This window comes from Bombus huntii, chromosome 15 (assembly GCF_024542735.1).
Source record: "Bombus huntii isolate Logan2020A chromosome 15, iyBomHunt1.1, whole genome shotgun sequence".
NCBI classification, from domain to species: domain Eukaryota; kingdom Metazoa; phylum Arthropoda; class Insecta; order Hymenoptera; family Apidae; genus Bombus; species Bombus huntii.
In genome coordinates, this window is record NC_066252.1 from 4,308,312 (window position 1) to 4,329,387 (window position 21,076).

General features: G+C 35.6%; 1 protein-coding gene across 1 annotated transcript in view; it reads left to right on the forward strand.

The window, feature by feature from the left end:
• The first annotated feature begins 53 nt into the window (after nt 1-53).
• Nucleotides 54-21,076, forward strand: part of LOC126873692 (protein split ends-like) — a 174,381-nt gene continuing 153,358 nt past the window's right edge. The window contains exon 1 of the mRNA XM_050634816.1: nt 54-1,187. Within this exon, the coding sequence (XP_050490773.1) occupies nt 1,173-1,187 (15 nt within the window). The 5' untranslated portion in view covers nt 54-1,172. The remainder of the gene's footprint in view (nt 1,188-21,076) is intronic.

The following is a 21,076-nucleotide window of genomic DNA, read 5'->3' on the forward strand; positions in this document are numbered from 1 at the left end:
TGATAGTTATTTTACGTATAGTAATTTATAAAACAGTAAATTCTTACAATATTTTATTTGTTGCCCGATTTCGACCACTTGAATATCATTACTGTTTATTTGTATTAATCTTTCACACATTTTTATGCTTCTCAAAATACATTCAACTTTTTTAACGTCATTCTTTATAGATTCCTTTAAATTCTAACACTTGGTTTTTACAATAAGTAATTAAATGTAACCGCACTTACATTAAACGTAATGATTAAAATTTACAAAGCACAATCGATGTCTATTACAATTTTATCAATATCGTATTTTATCTTCGTAGACACATTGTTTTATGATAATGATCAACTAATTATGAAAGATTCATCTTTTGACAAACAGCACTCTTGCACTATCAGCTGATTCATAACAGAGATCGTAAATATGCGTCACGAGTTAAACGTCAAACGTTCAATTACTCTTAGCAAAAGTTTGACATTTTGAAATCTAATCGATCACGGCATATTAATATTCAACGTAGATACACGAACATGAACGGTTTCTTGAGTCCGTAGTTCGAACATGAAGCAACATATCACCAGGAGCACAAATTCTTACATCGGGTTCAGGTTAGAGAGCACAAAAATCGGCCATGTAGTTTTATCTGCACGACGCGACGCTTGGGAGTGTCTGTTGGAAATCGAAGATGTCTTATCAATTAGTGGTAGAATAAGATTGTGACGATAGAAAAATACGTAACCGCGAATACTAGAGTTCGAGATGAGAAAGAGGTGCACGGTGTATAAAATTGGTAGCGTTTCACGATGTACTGCACTAAGCGATCTACAAGAAGGAGAAGAGACGACAGGTGACTGGTGGCTTCGCCATGCGCGTTGCTCGCTCGACCTCGGCGTCGCTCGAGCACGCTCGTCATAGCTCGGGCGCCTCCGGCGGCGAATGGTGGGGCGAGCAGTGTATCCGTGACGTCACATAATTAGAGTAAATACAAAGTAGTCTTGATGGGACAGCGGCGTGCGCCGCACCGTGAGTCGCTGGTCCGCGCGCGTCAAACTTATATCGTTTCGATACACGCACACCGCGTTTGTGTAGCTCGTGATATATCGCGCTATGTGCCGTCAGTGTGTGTGTGCCAAAGGATCCTAGATGACTGTGGGAATAGTAAGTGACAGTCGTGCAGCAAAGAAATGGAAAAGATAGAGGTGAGCCGATAGTAATTTGAAAAAAATTTTGTAATTAAAAAGTTGGCTTGCGCTGGCTTAAATACAGATTCCGCGCGCCTGCGATCTTTCTCTTCCCTCCGCTCGTTGTGTCGAATTCACTCGATGTGTTCTCGCTCGTCCGTAATGCAGAAGTGACAGCGTGGTGATGAGTGGGGGAAGGGGTAGTCAATGGAGGGGAGACGGTCGTGTACTTAGACATCTGGCAACGAATGCAATTGTGTGTATCTTCAATGTGCCACACTATTAGAAGGACTGATTAACTCTCTCCCTCCTCCATCGTTATCAGCGCGTCGTCTTTCTCTGTTTCATTTTCATTTCTCTGTGTCAACTTTGTGATTCTGCGTTTATCTCTCTCGCACGTTTCTTAGCCTTCCACCGCCACCTCCTCCCCCCTTTCTCTCCCCCTCTCCACCCTTATTCCACCCCCACTCTATTCGTTCTTTCTCTTGCTTATTCGTACGCTTGCTTACTATTTCTCTCTGTTCTTCACGTTTACATGTCTCGCTCTCTCCCTCTTCCTCTTTCTTTATCTCTTGTATTCTTTCTTTCTTTCTTTCTCACGCTTCCACCAGTACACTTTGTGCTTCTTTCTCTCTCCCTCTCTTTTTCATGTTCTCTCACTCGCAGTTAGTGAGGTATTTATAGATGTGCCTTAACCCGATTTAACACAGCCACCTCGACTCGCATTGTCCTAACAACGATTTAATGAGAAATTACATTTTTCCCCGAATTGTTTAGCTGTTTTTTTTTTCGCGCTTTCTCTTTCCTTTTTCCAAAAAAAAAAAAAAACATCATCGAGATTAAATGGAATCGTGTGAAAGAAAAGGGTCGTAAGAGAAAACACAACAACATTATTCGTGCACACGTCCAAAAGTCGAATCGATAAGTACGTCCGTTATTATTAGGACGAAATATTATGGTACAACGGGTAGATAAATAGAGCGTCGTCTGTTTAAAGGAAATTTTAAGAGTGTATGTTTGGCTGCCGTGAGAAAAATATATTTAGAAGTGTTTCGTGGAAAGGATGTACAGTCGAATGAGAAGTTTTACAACAACTTTTATTATCGACAAGTTTCTACTCTCTCTCGCTCTATCTTTTATTTATGATAACGAAAGCGATTAAATTGGTGTTATTTACCACTTGAAATATAGCAACCATTGATCCGTAATTATTGATTTGTTGGCAATACTTTTTCATTATTTTTAACGTAACTCGTGTATCTTTTTTTTCAGTTTTCTTCTTTTTTTTTTTGTCATCTCCCCTTCTATTCCCGTGCTCCCTCCTTCTTGCACGCTTACTGACTCACTCACTCGTTCGCTCGCTCGCTCTCGCTGTCTTTATTATTAGTGGACGAATTGAAAGTATACATTTGAGAATTAAATCGATAATGCGGGGTCGCGAGTCACGGTTGTACTTATTATATCAGGGCCTAAGCGGTGAGCGTCATTTTTGTTATCGTAATTCAACTGAGTATCTAATACACGTAAAGCAGTCTATTGTCTTTTTCTCGCAATAAGGAGACAACAAACGTCTACAGTTTTTCGTCGCCTTTGTTCACCGTATAACGACTTAAAATATTCTCTCTGGTCTTTCGAATAAAGTATACTTTCCTGGCGAGCTATTTAGCGTCCATAGAAATTTTTGTTCCTTTTTGTCTGTTACTTTCTTCTTCTTCTTCGTTTTTCTTGTCCCGTTGTTGCTGAAATGGGAAATACAAATTGTAAAAAATGCTACTGGCAGATGCAATAATAATCAGTGCGCCAGCGAAAATTCCCATCCCCCTGCGACCTATACTCGAGCGTCTATGACGTAATAAAATTATATATTTATACGACGCGAAGCTATTTGGAGTATGATAAGTGAGGCACGGTGAAATGATGTTATTATGCAACATTGAATACTTATCGTATAAACTAAGTAATGTTTTGAAATGTTAATATTTCACGGAGTTTATATAAATCAGTGAATATTTTAATATAATAATATTAATAATAAATTTTTTAAATTTTAATCTCGCATTCGCCGGGTATAAATTATATTTGAACAATATACGGACAATTAGATATTCAAATTTGGTAATTCAATTTAAATAAACAATCGATGGAAAACAATTTAATAATCCAATTAAATTTAACAGAAAGCATGTATTTCAAACTGAATTTAATAACTGGTAAAAGCAAACTTTATAAACAAATATATTGTCGCTTCTATTTATTAATTCCGTGCGTTGCAGTTGGTTTAAATAATACGTGAATCGCGATTAAAATAATGCTCCGTCCTTGCGGCAAACAAACAAACATACATATACGTATGTATTCCTGGTTTTTCTGTACGCGATTCAAGAGTCGTAAAAAATAACAAAATATTTATTTTAACGTTGGCTGTAATTTCCACGAGATACGTTTTGTATCGAACGTCCTTCAATTCATGCATCAAATATAAACACGTTATCTTTCTACAATTTTTCGCACAGCAAGCACAACTGTATATTTGCTCGGTGTTATATTAAAATTGTTTCGAACGAATGGTCTATTTTTGCATCGTGAAAATTACGTCATGCCCTGACATGGCACTATTTACGTTTAAGGATTTCAATATTACACGAACGTACGACATCTCTAAAAAGATTAAATTCAAAATTTAGTGCGCTCGCCCGTAATTCACGTCGTCGATAACTTTGCTGCCTTTGTTCAGGCCTTTATAACAAAAACTATTTCTCACGCCAATCATTTTCTCTCGGGATTTATGTAATATAATATTAACTTCTCTCGTTATTCTTTATTCTCTATTCGCGAACGTGTTATGAATCTATCGCAAATATAGCAACGATAAAAATATTGGCTATGCTTGTGAGATAATTATCTCGTGACTCACCCACTGACTGTTATATTTTTCTTCTTCTTGCAGATCGTTAATAAATTTTATAGTCAGTTACGAAGCCATTTTATCTCTTTCTATCCTTCTCTCTCATTTATTCCTCTTTTGCTTCTTTATATTAGAATTATATTCGAATTCGTCATGCGTGTTGCGTTCTTCCTAGTTCACTCTATAATTTTACCTCTCACGGAAAATTGCGAATTCCTGTTTTATATTTGTAATTCTAATACGATAACATTAAGGAATCATTCGCGAATCACAAGCACGTCTAATTTCTTATCTTATTATTTCACGTATATATTCGGTAATCGGCGGTGCATACATGTGGTCGCATACTCGTATTGTTTACATGGCTCTCTTTCTCTTCTGATTCGTGTATCCTCGTACGAGCTCGTGTTGGTACGCGTGACACGATGCGCGCGCACTTACACACGTATAGCACGAGCCAAATTCAACGAACCGAGCGGGACAGGTGCTTCACTAACAATAGTGGTACACGCCTTTGAAAATGTACTTCAAATAATGATCGCGACGCTAAGCGCACTTTCAGTTATCGCGTAAAGCTACCGCGTACAACGCGTACCGCAAAAACCAGTCGCCAGATAAATTTTACGATCTTTCACCAGCAAAGGAAATTAGCCGATAATTCATTCGCGTTGACGCGCGCGCACGCGGCCCACAGAACTGCACGATCTTGTTTCCTAGAATTCAATTGACGATTCATAATTAAAATTTGTGTACACGCGACCGGGCATATTTATTCGCGCTCGCACGCGCGTGCCGAGTGCGTGTATCGATCTTTGCCCGTTCAGCCGAGCCAAATATTTATAATCCGTGAAAAATAAATATAGGTTAGCCTACCCCATTTTCACTTAATACGATGTAATAAGAGCGTAGTTAATTCATTAATCATTCGAGCTTATCCTTTTTAGATAGGTTGAAGTTCTTCCAAAGGTTAACAAAACATAATTTCTTTTGTTATTTTTTCTTCTTCTTTTACTCGGAGGTATTTTTCTTTTATTTATTTTTTTTTCTTTTTTAAAGAAAACATATGTATGAAAATATTGAGTTAAGCGTTGCTTGTTGATTCGGTATGATTCGTTCTTGCTTCTACCCTTATACGGCCCCCCAGAATCTTCCCCACCAGCAGTCGTTCACGCTCTTTCCTGCTAACAACATTAAAGGAAAGTACTCCGTTGCTGCTTTAATGGAATTTACTTTTGTAGCTTCGCAGAGCTCACCATATTTTACAGAGTAAATTGCACCGCGGGGGCGGATCTCGAAAAACAAGTGTTTCGATTTGACACGAACAATAGGAACGCTCTTTGTCACATTATTTCGTTAGCAGCGACTCAAAGAATATTTATATGTATTTCTAGAAAATTCTAATTTCCCCGAAACATCTCTAATCATGCAGGTTTTTTTTCCATTTTGGTAAATTATAAAATTGGTTGTCGCATTTAGGTTTGTTTGATCGCGTGCTCACCGAAATGAGATCCGATAAGAAACTCTTGTACGATCGAGATAACACTTAAAGAATCGTTAAATGCAATGATAAAGCGTTGTAGTTTATTTTAAAAAAAAATGCTACCGGCGATAAGAAAACATTTTTATCTATCGTGGAAAATTGTCGGAGTCGAAATAAGTTTGTTCGTTTCGCTTTGTGTTTGTCGTGAATACGTCATATTTCAGGAGAAAGTTGTTTTCGATACTTGATTTACATGTGTTAAGCGTGCGGCTTAAACTGGTAATAATTACAAGATAATGCGTGTACACTGGGATTGTCAAGTGAAAGAATGCGCGCGAAGGAAAAGCGGCGAAGTTTTTACCACGGAGTGTACATCATGCTAAAATTCTAATCGGCAAAATTAGTCGGGAGGGGGTACAGTCGCGCCAGAAAGTCTGGCTGACCGCGTTTCCAAGTAGAAAAGTTATGAAATCAATTCAATGTAGGATTGGCCTCCTCTCTGTATAGTGTGCTGTTGGCTCTGTTATTTTTCTTTTTTTTCCCCCCCTAAGCATAATCCGCCGTTTACGCTCGTTACACACGAGCAAATGTCTTAATAAGGTCTTCGTTTTCTCTTCCCTTTTACGCTTTAATCAATTTCCTTATTAAATTCTCTAGATTAATTTCCGAGGTCATCACGGAGAAAGATCGATAATTAATATTGTGGAAGTTTCAAGCTATCGTAAACAAGGGGAATCGAATCAAATCAAACGACCTCGTTCTCTGGTGTTAATCAACACAACACGAACGCGTAATTACGTTTACCTCATTAGTAATGGTAATCGTATGCTATGTTTTAAAGAGGCAAGAAATCTCATGGATTAAGCCTTTCAGTTAAAAACCGAATACATACGTATATACGTGCTAACAATGTAACGTATATGTATGTTTGCTTGGCTGTGAATGTTGGAACAATCGTGGAAGATAAACCGTTATCAATATAATACTAATAATCCGTTATCATGCATAAGTAATAGAACTATGTATTTGCCATAAAGAATATCTTGAAAGAGTGCGAAATATTTAACGACTGTTTTAATATTTACTTACAATAATTTTCTGTCTTAAATATTACCGTTCGAATATTTTACAATTACATAAAGATCTACTTTATCCAGACAAATAAAGAAGAGTCGTTGAAATATTTGACCTCGTTTAAAACGTTATAAAGTTGCCTGATTCAATTCGGGTCGTGATATTGATTTTGAAGGATACGCAAAAGTAAATAGGAGAACGATATAGAAATACAGTGATAAAATATTTATCCGAATAATTCTTTTCGAAATGCGCTACATATATAGCGTATAAATTAAATTAAGATTCAAATGGGATAACATTCTTTCAAAATACTCTTCCATTTTCTACATTGCTTTTTACTAACGAAAGTTAAAACGGGAATATTCGTTTCACTTTGGAATCGCTTATTAGTTTTTCTATGTCGTCTATCTTTTATTTTCCCCTATGTATTTTAATGGACTTTCGACGTGCATTTAGCATCGCGGATGTAGCGCGTAATACCAACATTTGCGGCGGTAGTTATCACGACTATGGTTAGGAGCATAATATTACGAATTTCACTGTACTAGTATCACGACAATGAAAGGAAGGACGACGATAAGCGATGGATAATTTTCTTCGAACTCTTCGAATATTTTATCAATAAAATTAATTCTCTAAAATTAGTTCAACATTTTTAATCAGTTCTAATTTTAATTTGTTTATTTTATTTTTGTATTTTCTTTTTAGAAATTTTTCCTCAGATCGATTTACGCATAAATATTTGTTTCTGTTGTCTCGTTTATCGTTATTATGTATTTAGCGCGAGGAAACGAGTATCATAAAATAATCAGTGTTTTCTCTATTTTCATACGAAATTTTTATACTCTATATTTACAATAATTGCAACGTACTTTAGTTGTTTTGCGTTGCAACGCATCTCTTTGCGTTCTACTCTTTACCATTTAACGTTTTGCTCTCTTTTTTTCCTCCGATTCGTTTGCCACATATTTACGATAACGTTATGCAGCCATTAATTTCGGTGCATCGCGAATACCGCTTTCGATATATCGAATGAATAATTTATTTGCATATTCGAGAAACATTAATATGAAATGAGTCGTAAATAAAAATGAAGAAAATAGCGAAGTAACATATAATACAATCATGCTCGTGGCTCGTGACACAACTACAAAGATATATAGTTTGAGTCAGCGAAATTCTGGAAACTCGATGTAAATACAGTTTCTTACGAAAGTATTTGAATATTATAAGGAACATTTAGACAAAATATTTTCAAATTTTATTGAGAAAATATTTGAATATTTATAGAAACATTTATGCAAAACATTTTGGAATTTCATTAACGCTGTAACGAGATATAGCTATCATGATTGTATGTATTAATAAAATTTCAAACCAATCTGAAAATGTATATACAGATTACAAGATTCATTACATTATTCAATACATTTATTCATTAGATTAATTAGGTATTTCTTGGCATGTTTGTACTATCACTTCTGTAATTTTCTTTCAACCGATATAATAATCATCATACCTCTGTTTTATCACACTGCTAATGAAACTTCAAAATGTTTTATATAACACGTATATGCACTTGATGATTCGATTTTTTCTAAATCTGACCTTCGTAGCATTAATCTATTTTAATAAGCTGTATTGATCATGCAAAAGTAGGGGAATCCTTCTATTCTCAATCAAATAGATTAATACAATGTAATATATGGAAATTAGTTATTCCACCGAATATTTTTTGCTTACATTTATTTTACACAGCCAGTTGCTCAATTTATTCGATATCTCGTACAAATTTTCAAAATGAGTGTTTATATTTTAACATAAATTTAAATTTAACTTCAACTTAATTTTAATTTTAAATACCTTCATGATCCGCTGTAACATAACACGATGCGTATTATGCAATTGTATAACATTTTTATAGTCTTCGAACATCGATACACGCTACTCATCTTTAAAAGTAGACATCGAACGTTCTTGCTCCATTTATTCGAAACTTTGGAGGTTAAAACGTGGCAATGCGTTAACATATATCGGAGAGTCAACGCATCGATGTGTGGTGCCTTGGGTTTGTTGTAACGAATACTCGTTAAATCAACGGTAATTTAATTGAATTCCTACGCAGCAACGCAATTTAAATGTGATTCGGCGCGGGTTCGAGTTCACTTTCCGCGCCGACTGTACACACGGGTTGCACATAGACGCGTTCACGCGATTAAGTACATTGCTTCTTTCATCTGCTGCTGAAAACGAAAAAGTTGAAAAACGAAAGTCTCGCCGTGGGGAGAGAACCAGATGTATATCTATATATCTACGTGTATATTCGCGATATTTATACGTGTCTAAAAGAAAAGCAAGCAACTTTTAACTCGATTCCGCTTTATCTTTGTGAGTTATAACCGAGCCACCGCTTATCTGCGACTCTTCTTAAATACATTATTGAGTGAACAACAAATAACTCTGCAAAATCTAACTCGCACGACTACGTGTCTCCGATTCTAATTTCCACGAAAACATTTCCACGTTTATGGAAAATGATATTGCTATGAATTAATAACATACAGAAGAGAAAGATTATCCATTTCTGTATTTTTCTGACGATAATGAAAACTTGATTAAAATTATTTTAATTTATCTGTCGAACGAAAGCTACGTTAATTGATTTTGTTGAAATATTCGCGATATTTGGAAATTCTAATTTGGAATATATTTACTCTAGATGGATTAACAATGTAACGATATTTGTACGTGGAAATAGTAATACGCTTCCACGATAATAAATTGATAATAACAATGGCGAGTGCTATTATATTAATCACGCGCTAAAAACAACACGCGAACTCGTTCTCCCGATGATAAATTTACTTCGTACATAATTGTGTAATTTAAATAACTCTGCTGGCAAGTTATCAAACTACATGAACACATACCATTTGAAGCGAAACTGTAAATCATGATTTTAAAAATATAGTCCCTCTTTTTTCACTCTATGCTAACATTGGATGAAAGTTCAACTCGTAAAACTACGAGTATATTACATTAAACATTCCTTCCACTCTTGTAATCCTACAGTTCCATTTTCACGCTATCTTTTTAATTTTAGAAATATAATACGTATTACGTACATGTAAAATATTCAGCATTATAATTCGTAGAAAGCCGCAATAGAACTCTAACAGAGTTTCATAACGTTACATACCGCGATATAAACTTTTAGATTAATTGTTGTTTGGTCTGAAGTCTGAAATAATCAAATGTACAAACTTTGCACATCCTTGACACAAATTGTTCGTCCATAATGAAAGGAAGTATTTAAACTTGCACCTTAGCATCGTTTAGAATGATGGTTATCCACCCATCCCTTATAAATATTCCACTCACAGATCTTTCATTATTTCGCGTAATTCGTCCTCAACGTTGAGCGCACCAAAGTTTATCCATCCTTGACACAAATTGTCGAACTGTAATCAAATGTACGCTACGAAACGATGGCCAGACAGTCATAATTGCTTTTTCGTTTTATATAAATTTTCGGTTTTTATGTTATTAGAGTAAAAAAAATGTTAAAAGCGAACGATAGGATATAGTAAAGAAAAAGAACGAGAAAGAGAGAGAGAGAGAGAGAGAGAGAGAGAGAGAGATAGAGAGAGAGAGAGAGAGAGAGAGAGAGAGAGAGAGATAGAGAGAGAGAGAGAGATAGAGAGAGAGAGAGAGAGAGAGAGAAATGGAGCAGAAATGGCATTGAGTTTTAATAAATGATACAAATGGTAATTATACGGATGAACAGTCCATTAATAACAATGGCGCATTTTGTTGCGTCGATGAATAATCGACAGGCGAGATTTGTTAAATTACAAGTTTTGTTCTCGCGAAATAATGTATAGCGAAACGAATCCATCGTGGATGAATAATGGCAGCGAAGTTTCGGATCGATAGGAATTTACGCGTGGCTTAAATAAATAAATAGGAATTTCCGCGGATAGCCGGGCGTACAAACAGCCAAACGCAATTTGTAGACGATCATGAAATTCAATCCATTTTCTTACTTTAATTGAAACCCGATGTTCCTTTGATATCGAACGGGATAGGATTAACGAATCGTTCGACTAATTAAACCAAATTTTACTAATATTTTCAAACACGGGCCGAATAACGTTCGGCTATTACATAATCTGTAGAGAGCTATAGAGAGTAACGAGTTAACGCATACGAGCGTATCATGAATCGTATAACACAGCGATAAATCCATCAGCATCGATTACGATTCATCGATATAACATGATATGTTAATACACGAGGATTCCGCGTTTCCCATTGGTAATGTGCCAAGATACTGAATACCTTCTTCTAGTGGCTCGAATGTAGAGTGAGTTGTGAAAGCGTTCAAATGTTTGCAATTAAGATCTCGCGATCGTTCGTTCGTTGGGTTCTTTCATTCATCCGGACGAAAGAAGGCCACGACCTGGACCTGACTCAAACTTTACAACTCGCTCAATGTAAATAAGACGTACAGTTAACCCGCGAAAGTATTTGAGCACCAACCTCAGAAGACTTTTATGTATGTATTGCACGCGTTATATAAAACATTTTGCGACATGGCTGTTAGGATTATAATATTTAATGACGTATGTAGAAGTTACAAGATATTTTCTGCAGGCATGTATCTAGTAATAAATTAGCATACTGTATGAAACGCGTGATTAGTGCTAAATATATACATTCTAGCTTCTACCAAATAGATTATGGAACATATAAAAATATATAAAATATCTAAATTATAGTGCTCGTTATAAGACGTATTGAATGGAATAAACTTCTTCCTAGATTCTATTTCTTTAATTGCGTTCATAAAAATATGAATTTGCATAAACATAGGTAACGTCTAATAATGAGTAATTGACTATTCAAAGGCTGAATATATTTTGATCTCTGAATAAATACATATTCCATAACTGCTCTATACATTTTCAGATTAATTTTAAATCTTACGATCGAGTATCCTTAAAGTGCTAATGAAGTTTTAAAACATGTCGTGTAACACGGATAAAATATTTATAAAAATATCTAATTAATAATCAGTTCTGCTTTTAATCACATAATTATTTATATTTAACACACTGTAGAATAGCTCGCATCATTAACTCGGGACGCATTTGTATCTTTCGTGAAGCGTATATTCATGTTAAAACTGTCATAAATATCGCGCACCTTATCAGATTCTTTTCAAGGCTCGGCTGTACGATCTTGATATCCGCCATAGTTATAATATTTCTTTGATAACTCGTCTCTGACATGCATATTCCATGTATTAATCATCGTAATCGGTTGGAACACTTTCGTCATCGAGCCGGGTTCTTGGCGTGGTTAGTTTGCGTCTCTTACCTTTCTGTCGTTCTTTCGGTTGCCTCGCCTTCTTTCGCTAGCCTCCTCTGGTTTCTCACCCCTCGACCACCCTCTCCTTTCCTCGTCAGCAGGTTTTAGTCGACCAGGTAGATGCGGGAGAATATAGCAAGCATATGTGAGAGGCAAAAAGTAATTGGCAGTAAATTTTCTTGGGTCTGGACTCAGTGTATCTCGTTGACGCTTCCATGATCCACGCTGGGAAATACTTAGTTCTTAACCCTTCGCGGTCGTAATTCCTCTCCAGCCAACTATTGTGTACCGCTGACGGACCATGAGAATTGATAAATTTCGTTTCCACGATTTATTACTATCTTTCGTCGGGAACTTTCCAAATTAGAAGCGGAATATCTTCCACGTGACATAAGCTGTTTTTTTATTTCTCCTTTTTTATTTCTTATTCTTTTTCTTTTTTTCATTTTTATATCCCATTACCTAAAAGAATTCTTTGCACGATTGCATTCAATGGAAACATCTTGAACAAGCAAACATCGTATTTAATGAAAAGGAAAGGTTCGACGTGATGAAGAAGAAACGCAAGTCATTTCTTAAATCAGTCTGCAAACATTGGTTGATCGATGAAAAAAATCCAGTGGAAATGCAAGGAAGGGGTGAATACGTATTCAAACATAATAGATGTGACCGGACTTCGAAAAGAGATACAATGTTTTTCATTGTGACGGGACGCGGTTCGATTATATAAGCAATCGATGGGAGAGTGTGTCATTGTCGATTGTACTTTATTGGCACTGTATCATCGGCCTGTTCCGGCGATTACGGCTTATTAGAATTTTTATCTTTTCCATTAAACGGAAATCTGGATGAGAATGCATTATTACAGAGCTATTATAATAGGAACTGAAATGTTCGAATATTTGGATGGATACGAGTGAGGATAGCTGAGATAGCTGCTTGAATGCGGAATACAAACGTTAGGGTATTCTTTGTCAAAAGTAAATGTTTGTCTTTTTATTCTGCTCTATAAACGTGTTTATGAATATTTAGGTACAATGATAAGTCGACGCCGGTAAATTATAATTCTCCATCTTTTCATAATACGTAGAAGTCAGTCGTAAAAATGTATAGTTACTTTAATTGTAATTATAATTCACTTACTTACGCGTAATGTACAGTGTATCGTAAAATAATCTTTTCAAATCATCTTAATAAAAATAAAGTTGAATACATAAAATTACACGAGTATATGTAGACTTTTATGGCTGACTGTATTTATGAGATAAAAGATCAGAGCTACAGGAAGACACTTATCGATCCAATTATATCTAATTAATTACGATCGTTTTAACCTGTTTCCGTTGACCAACCAACAAGAAAACAAATCACGAGAGCATTCAGAGGTGATGAGAAATATATATGTATATATATAAAGTGGTATATCGTCTGTAAGCGTAGGAATCACGGTTGAATATTCCAAAGACAGAGTCAGGGTTCGAAATAGTTGTTGCACGCGTTTGTCCAGAAGCAGAAGCATGTTGCGAATGCGTAAAGAGCGATGCCAAGTTGCTTCCTAACCGGGTCAAGCAGAAAATGCTACGACTAACAATAAGTTTCGTTTACCAGCGGACAACAGAGATCCGGTCTCTCCTCTCGAAAACTTCCTGGATCATCAAGCAGCCTCTATATGGTCACGCGAGCACTATCTAACTGCTTTCTTAGCTCGATAAATTTGCTAACTTCCCTGAGATTTGCTGTCGTTCAGCGAGATATATCCGCGGAAATTCGATTATACCAGCCTCGGGTTTAGACACATTGTTTTGTCTGAGGTTTGCTGAATGAAAATACATAACAGTTGTGTGTGTTGCTTCAGCTCCACCAGGTTCCCATTGTTCTCTCGATTAAATTATCTCGTGTCATCTGCTTTTACTTTTCTTTTTACTTGTCTAATTATTTTACATTAATCTTGTGCAATCGAGAGTCGTTAATTGTATTTTTTATCGTAATGCGCAATTGTGTATTTTTAGCTTGGTATCTAGCTCGTTTATTGGTGTTTACGATGATTTTTTATCGGCTCTATACATCAGAATGCATAGGATGAATGACGAACATTATTTCTAAAAATGTTTTATTTATGCCGTCTTACGATGTTTGCGATAAATAAATCTAGGAGAATAAGATTTTAGTAGAGAAATATATATGAAATGTCCGAAGTGTATGAAATATCCATTACTTATTAATAATAAATTTCTCACCAGATTTCATTTTTTAATTATGCTTGTGAAAACATGAATTTGCATAAATATCTACGGTCTGATTATTAATTTGATGATTAAATTAGTCAGTTTTTCAAAAGTTTCTGTCGGATAATTTGTGGATTTTATCGAGGCTGAATAAAATTTGAATAGTTCTCCATAGGAGTAATATCTAAAGTCCCGTTCTGTGGAGATTCGTCTCATGTTTTGTTAGAAAGAAGCTATATCTCCGATGATGCAACTTTGATGCTAAAGCTCGTTACTTTCTAACCGGTTCTCTTTTTTCTACTTGCCAACTTTTAACTCGAAAACGGGAATTAAACGAACTTTGCGTTTATATTTTAACTGGCTCCCTCGATAAATAAACTTTATAGCCATTATGGCGTGTAAATTCATTGGAAACAGAGAAAAGTGGCCAGATGCGTGAAGGATTTTAGCTATTCTTTACTCTGCGATATTTCGCTTGCGTTTTTAGTGGAAAGTTTTTACGAAAGTTTTCTTACAACCTTCGGTGGAAAAGTTTTCCCTACGTTCCGTGAATTCCACGCTCTTTCAGTTGCTGTACTCTTAATTTTCGAAAACGCGAGGTAAACAATATGGAGAATGAGATAGCCGACGAAATTTGTTTTCGCAAATTGAAAGCTCCGAATATGTAGTATGTTTTAGTTTCCCTTAATTGGTATTTGTCGTACAATTCATTCGAAATTTCCGGAGCCGTGGCTGGAAAGTGAATGAACATTTTTCGTCCGGTTAGTTTCCTATTTTCTCTCTCGTTAAATAAAGAACGAACATTATTTATAACGTGATGTTACGTTTGAATGGAAAATTTGCTTTCTGTTTAAACAGTTGCCTCTGTGCATTATGTTTATATTAGAGATAAAAGAGTCGAAACGACGTCAAAAGTATTTTCGTTTTCCTTCCTTGTTTGTTACACATCTATCGTAAATTAGATAAAAAATGAAAAAATAATATATTATAAATGAATTAAGAGCGAGTAAGTTTTAGGAAAATTTAATTTGAAGACTGGAAGCTAAGCACACCGTTCCTATTATGCCATCAACGATCAAATATTTACCTTAGAATTTAAATTTAATGTTCCCTCATGTTTGAGATATCTAAAAGTTAGTTTGACCTCGTTTTTTATCGCGTTTCGTGCAGCCTGTGAATTCAGCTACTTGAACTTTTTATATAAAACCATTTTCTTTGTATTTTATTTAAGTACGTGAATGTTTCTAATAGGTCCTCGTATTTTCAGTCCCTCTCTCTCCCCTTTTCCTTCTTTTTTTTCTTTTTTTTAATTTTTACAATATATGAAATAATTTTAACCTACGGTCGTTCAATAATTTCACCGGTCTCTCTAGGTATAACTGAAATCGCAATTGAAAAACCAATTTGTATTGTAATTCTGTTGCAGCGACAGCTGTTGCACGGGAAATCGTTTCGGACAATCATAATTCCGTGCATGAAGTAAAACATCATAAATTTATATTAAAATATACGACATTGTGCTCTCGTTTTAGCTTCGCATTGATACCGGAATTTTTTTTCTTTTTACTAAAGTAGCAACCGTGTTTCGTTCTGAATCTTGTAAGAAACCTCGCGTGAACGATGTATATCGTTATATGTGTATTTACATCGTTGTTAATCGTTAGTGAATCGTAACAAATTACGTTACGATCGAATAGATGATTATCAAATTCAAATTTCCTCCCTTCTAAGATTTTATCTTTTATCTGAATTGGTTAATAAACGATTCCAAATTGCCTTAAAATTACCTCTTTCCCAGATCTCGCAGACTAAAAACTGGCTAAATACATACACGCAACAAATCTAAACGCAAAGTGTCAATCGAGCACGCGACAAATCGGCAGCCGTGCAGAACGAAAGATTACGGCCCCTGTCGAGTGAATCGAACGGTTTTTCTTCTCTCTTTTTTTTCATCACGGTCAGCCCCTGGAGCCCATTATCGATCCCTCAACGAAGGGTTTACAACTATGAGTGGTAGTGGGTCTTTTTTTATCGCGGGTCTCTATTCACTGTGGATCAAATTCAACGTGTACTCATCTATACGAATCAATTTAATGCTCAACTGTTATTCCTCGAAATTTGGATATGTTTATAAGCGATCATTGCATACGGAGTTTAACAACGTTTTTCATTTTCAATGCCATTGAAATTATTTGTATCCTGGTATTCTCTTTTTTAGCTATTTTCGATACATTTAGATACGTACAATTTTACTAACTCGAATTTCAATTTTTCTTTTTGCTTTATCGTCTTAAAAATTAAATTGCTTAGCTACTCTGACTCGAGCTCTTTATAATATACAGCGAGTGAACTCAATTTTTGTTTAAATTCTACCACCTTAGTTACACTTACAAGAACGTGAATTTACACGAACATCCATAATCCATTAACAGTGATCGCATATAGAGTTCACGAGTTAGCACCAAAAAGCAGATATTTTTATTTCAAGTACAATTGAGATCATTATATAGGTGGTGGGCCACGGAAGAAAATTTGTCAAAAATGTGTACAGAGGAAATTTTTGCTCGTGTGTTGAAATGTGTAGGGGTTCGATTTGCAGTCCCGTGTGTAGGGTGGTGGAAAGTGGAAAGCTAGTGGGGGGTTTCAAACCCGATAGAGAGGTCCGACGTAATTACTGCTGGGAATTGGACAAATGGAAAATGCATTCTATTATTGTGGCAACTTCCTGCAAAAGGGGAACAGTTGCCTAGTAGAGCTGCTGTGTGTACGTGTGCGTGTATGCACCTGCATGCAATATTTTTTTTATGTTACTACCTTGTGCTTTTGCCGCGTTTCGAATATCAACCAACTTCAATAGAGGGAATATAAATTTTCCATTATATGGGATCGTGTGTACCGAAGGACAGCTTGTTTTTCATTAACCATTCCTGTTTAAGATTCTTGTTCGTCTAGCACGTGTACCATAATTTATTGAAATGAATTTTGAGACATTAAGTAATAGAAAAATTATCGTAGTATCATTTATAAATTATTATTAATTACGTTATATTTGTCATATTATTGTTAGGCCGTAGACGTTTATGTAAATTCATACCTTTTTTTTAATTAGTTGGAAAACGTGAAACTTAAATAGGTATTTTTTTCAGTAAATAATATGATTATAAAACATAATAGCGTGAAGTACATGGTACGTTTGTTCATATACATATACGCATTTAAATTAAATTCTTATATTTTGAAATTTTCCGTAAATACATAAACATCAAGTGCAGTTTAATTATCATAATAATTCCATACTTATTCTAGAAGTTGTTTTATCATTTGGAAAGCGATTTTAATTGTTTCCTTGTTTGTTCCGGGACTCATAAAGTGAATCATTAGTAAATTGAGACGGAACGTCCTCGTCCGTAGAAATCGATGAAAATCTCGCTAGTAAAATTAATATTAATGAGTTGTTAATGATCATTGTTGCCTATTGACTAGTTTTTATTCTTGTTCGTTTGTAACGTACTTACTTTCTATTAAACTTACTGAACAAGAATTTCCGAACGACAAGAAACTTTTAATTAACTCGCATTCTATAATTGTGATTTCTTGCTTTAATATTTCAATGTCGTTTTCTTCAACGCATCGATGCTCAGAGCTTTTCTAATTACGCGCAGCTATTTATTAGGTCAAATTGAATACCAAACAACTCAGAGCTTATTTACGACTGAAACTTAATTAAATTGTTATTTCAATTTTGTCAGCCAATACCCACGTAACATTATAATACTTGAATAAACGTGTGTTGGAAAATTCACTATTGCTATTCAACTATTATTAAACCAATTCAACGTTTTTAAAAATAGCAATTAAGCATTGTACTTAATGTCCTGCCGGTTAATCGAAAATAAGAAGTTTGCAAGAAGTTTTACAATTTGAGAAATATATTGCTAGATTGTTAAAAGCATCTAACTCGATATAGAAGAAAATAATGAAGAAATATGTAGTTGTTTTGTTGCTATATTGGTCGCTAAAGCGTTCGTTTATCGTTGAACGGCCTGGGGAATTTCTAATTAATCGAACAAACAAGACTTCCCAAGAAAACGTCTGAATAGATGCGTAATAACCATTATTGAAATTTTCTTTTCGGTTGTAGCTTAGTGGAAACCGGTTTCTCGGCAGCTAACATACACCAACGATCTCCAGGTGTCTCGCGATTATGCTAGAGGTCGAGACACACGCTCTATCCAGATACAGGCTCTTTAAATAATACTCTCCTCCCCATAGTCGATCGCGATTGCTCGCAACCCAAGCCACAGGCAGGTGAATCGTTCACGATCGATCCCAATAATCGGTGATCTAACGCCAAGAAAACTCGTAGCCATCCCTGTCGTTAAATCCTGCTGCAGAATTATGTATTTGCAGGTGGACGTTTATTATTAAGATGATGCTACAGTACCGTTCAAAAGTCTCGGATCGTCGATAAAATGTCGATGTTCCGAGATGGAAACGTAATTGAGTGAAATAATTGGCGATTGTGCACGATAGGAAGCGTATTCAAATTGCAATTAAACATATCCGTTGTTATGGAATTTGAAAATCTAATATTTAAGATTTGAATATTTGAATTAGAATTAAACTTTTAATTCCAGACCTTTCAAATTAAATGTTCTTCGATGAGATTCGAAAGTTATTTATAAATATGAGCATTTTTATATAACTTCTAAATTACAGGAAAACAATGGAATTATTTTTCCCATATTAGAGAAGGAAACAGCTTTGGGAACGATGGTATCGAATTGTTAATTTTTCTGGCGCAGTTGGCGTAGTTCAACGGAAAACAAAACTAAAAACTAATTTCATATTATGTGAGTTTCGAGCTCGTTAAAAGTACAATCTGTTTTTCAATATTGTTGCCACTATTTTCATTTCGTATCGCTGCAATCATTTTCACTTCGAACGTTGGCGTACGTGTTTCGATTCATTCGGCCGAAAGTTTGTTAATTTCTGGACATCTTGCGCGAAACAAAAGTCGAGCTATTGTTTAAGAACGTAATTTTTATTTGCTCGTAAATTCTATTTCTACGAGCCGAGGCAGGTTCACTTTAGTTCACTGAAATTTTTAGCGTACTACGAAATAACCTATAACTTTTAGATTTAGGTCAACCGTGTCTGGCCGTGTATTCTTGAAAGTTTGAACAAAATGAAAACGAGCCACGTCCAAATATTACTTACGCTCAACTTTTAATTACATTTTACAGACCATCGATAATTTATCTTAAGTTATAAACTTCCAGCTACAGGAACTTTGCTAAAAATCCAATAACCTATAACTATAATATTACGTCGGATCGATGTGTCGTAGTAACTTGTTTCGTATTACAAAACTTCTTCACAACTCTCGAAAATCTATCGAACGGGGCAAATCCTTTTCCTTTGTACACATTCCAGCGATTCTATCCTTCTATTCAGAAATCGATATCGCTGCAATTTCGAACGAGTTTGTGGCAATAAGTTGCTCGCATGCGAAGCAAAACACGTTGCGAGTTTGCTCGCAAGGTTTTGGAATGATCTTCGATCAATCCAGCCAGCGTAACGGCGCCGCACCAGGGTTTTCCCTTGGACAAAAACGCTTCATTGGCATTCATTTCGATAACGATGATTTACATTCCGCGGGACCGTCGAATTAATTACCGCATCGCAACGAGAGCCTGCTTGAAACAATCATGCACACCGACGATATCATGTTGCACACCGACGACTTTCCAGTTCGCACGGTCATTCGAATACGCGTCCCAACACACGAAATGCTGTTCGTTTCTCTTGTCCCCCTCGTTGCGTTTTCATTATTTGCTTTGCGCCGGATCAACTGCTGACACGAGTTATTAGGGACAATCCTGTTCGTTACGTTAGCCAAGTTAGCATAAATTGTATACTTTGATAGAATCTAGTCGGCCGGAGAAAGTTTAGCTCTCTGTTCCATGTATTGTCTCCGTGTTGTAAAGATTATTATTCATTCGTGGCGAGATCAAGTTTAACACGTTCACTACCTACCATACGGATTCCAGTCTTTAAGATTGTACATACGAGCCATTCGAAAGCCACATTGATCAACTCCGTAAATAGAAAGGCAAAAAATGCGACGATGTTGCAAATATTATTTTTTTTATTCACCTTGGACTTTGTTATTACTCGTGTAATTTTCTGACAATTAGTGAACACGTGGAAATAATTCGTTTCTTCAGAGTCGAACGTTAATCGCGTACGTACGCTGGCTCATAAATATAAAGCATTTTGACATTTTATCGGTAATGTATCGAGACACGATTGTCACGATTCTATCGATTAGATTCGAAATCAATCTGAGGATGTATATAGAAATTACAAGATATTCATCGCAGAAGTTGCGCTCGTTTTGTTAATTAAACGTAACTATACGCCGAGGATTCTCTCGAAACGTTAGAAATTCTGTTCTCGGTTGGAAAAAAATGTTCTATTCGATGAACCAGCGAATAGAGAAGAAAAAAAGTGCCAATTATATTCGTTGAAGTCCTAATTAATAATTATACATCAATCGAGCTTCATTAACGATTGAAAATGTTTCGCCAGCTCAGCGTCGTTTCCGCAAAAACAAATAAGTAAGAAAGAATCATAATTTCCAGTCGTAATCATCGTCAAAGATGGAATTCGTTTGTCTGTATACGTACGAGTGAATCGAGTTACCAGCGATAACTTATCTTCGCCATATGCTTATGACAGATGTGATTACCATCGTGCATGTCTATGCTGACACGTATTAAAAGTAATTGCCTTTTTCCAACCGGTGAAATATCGAAATTTATATTGACTGGTTGAAATAAAA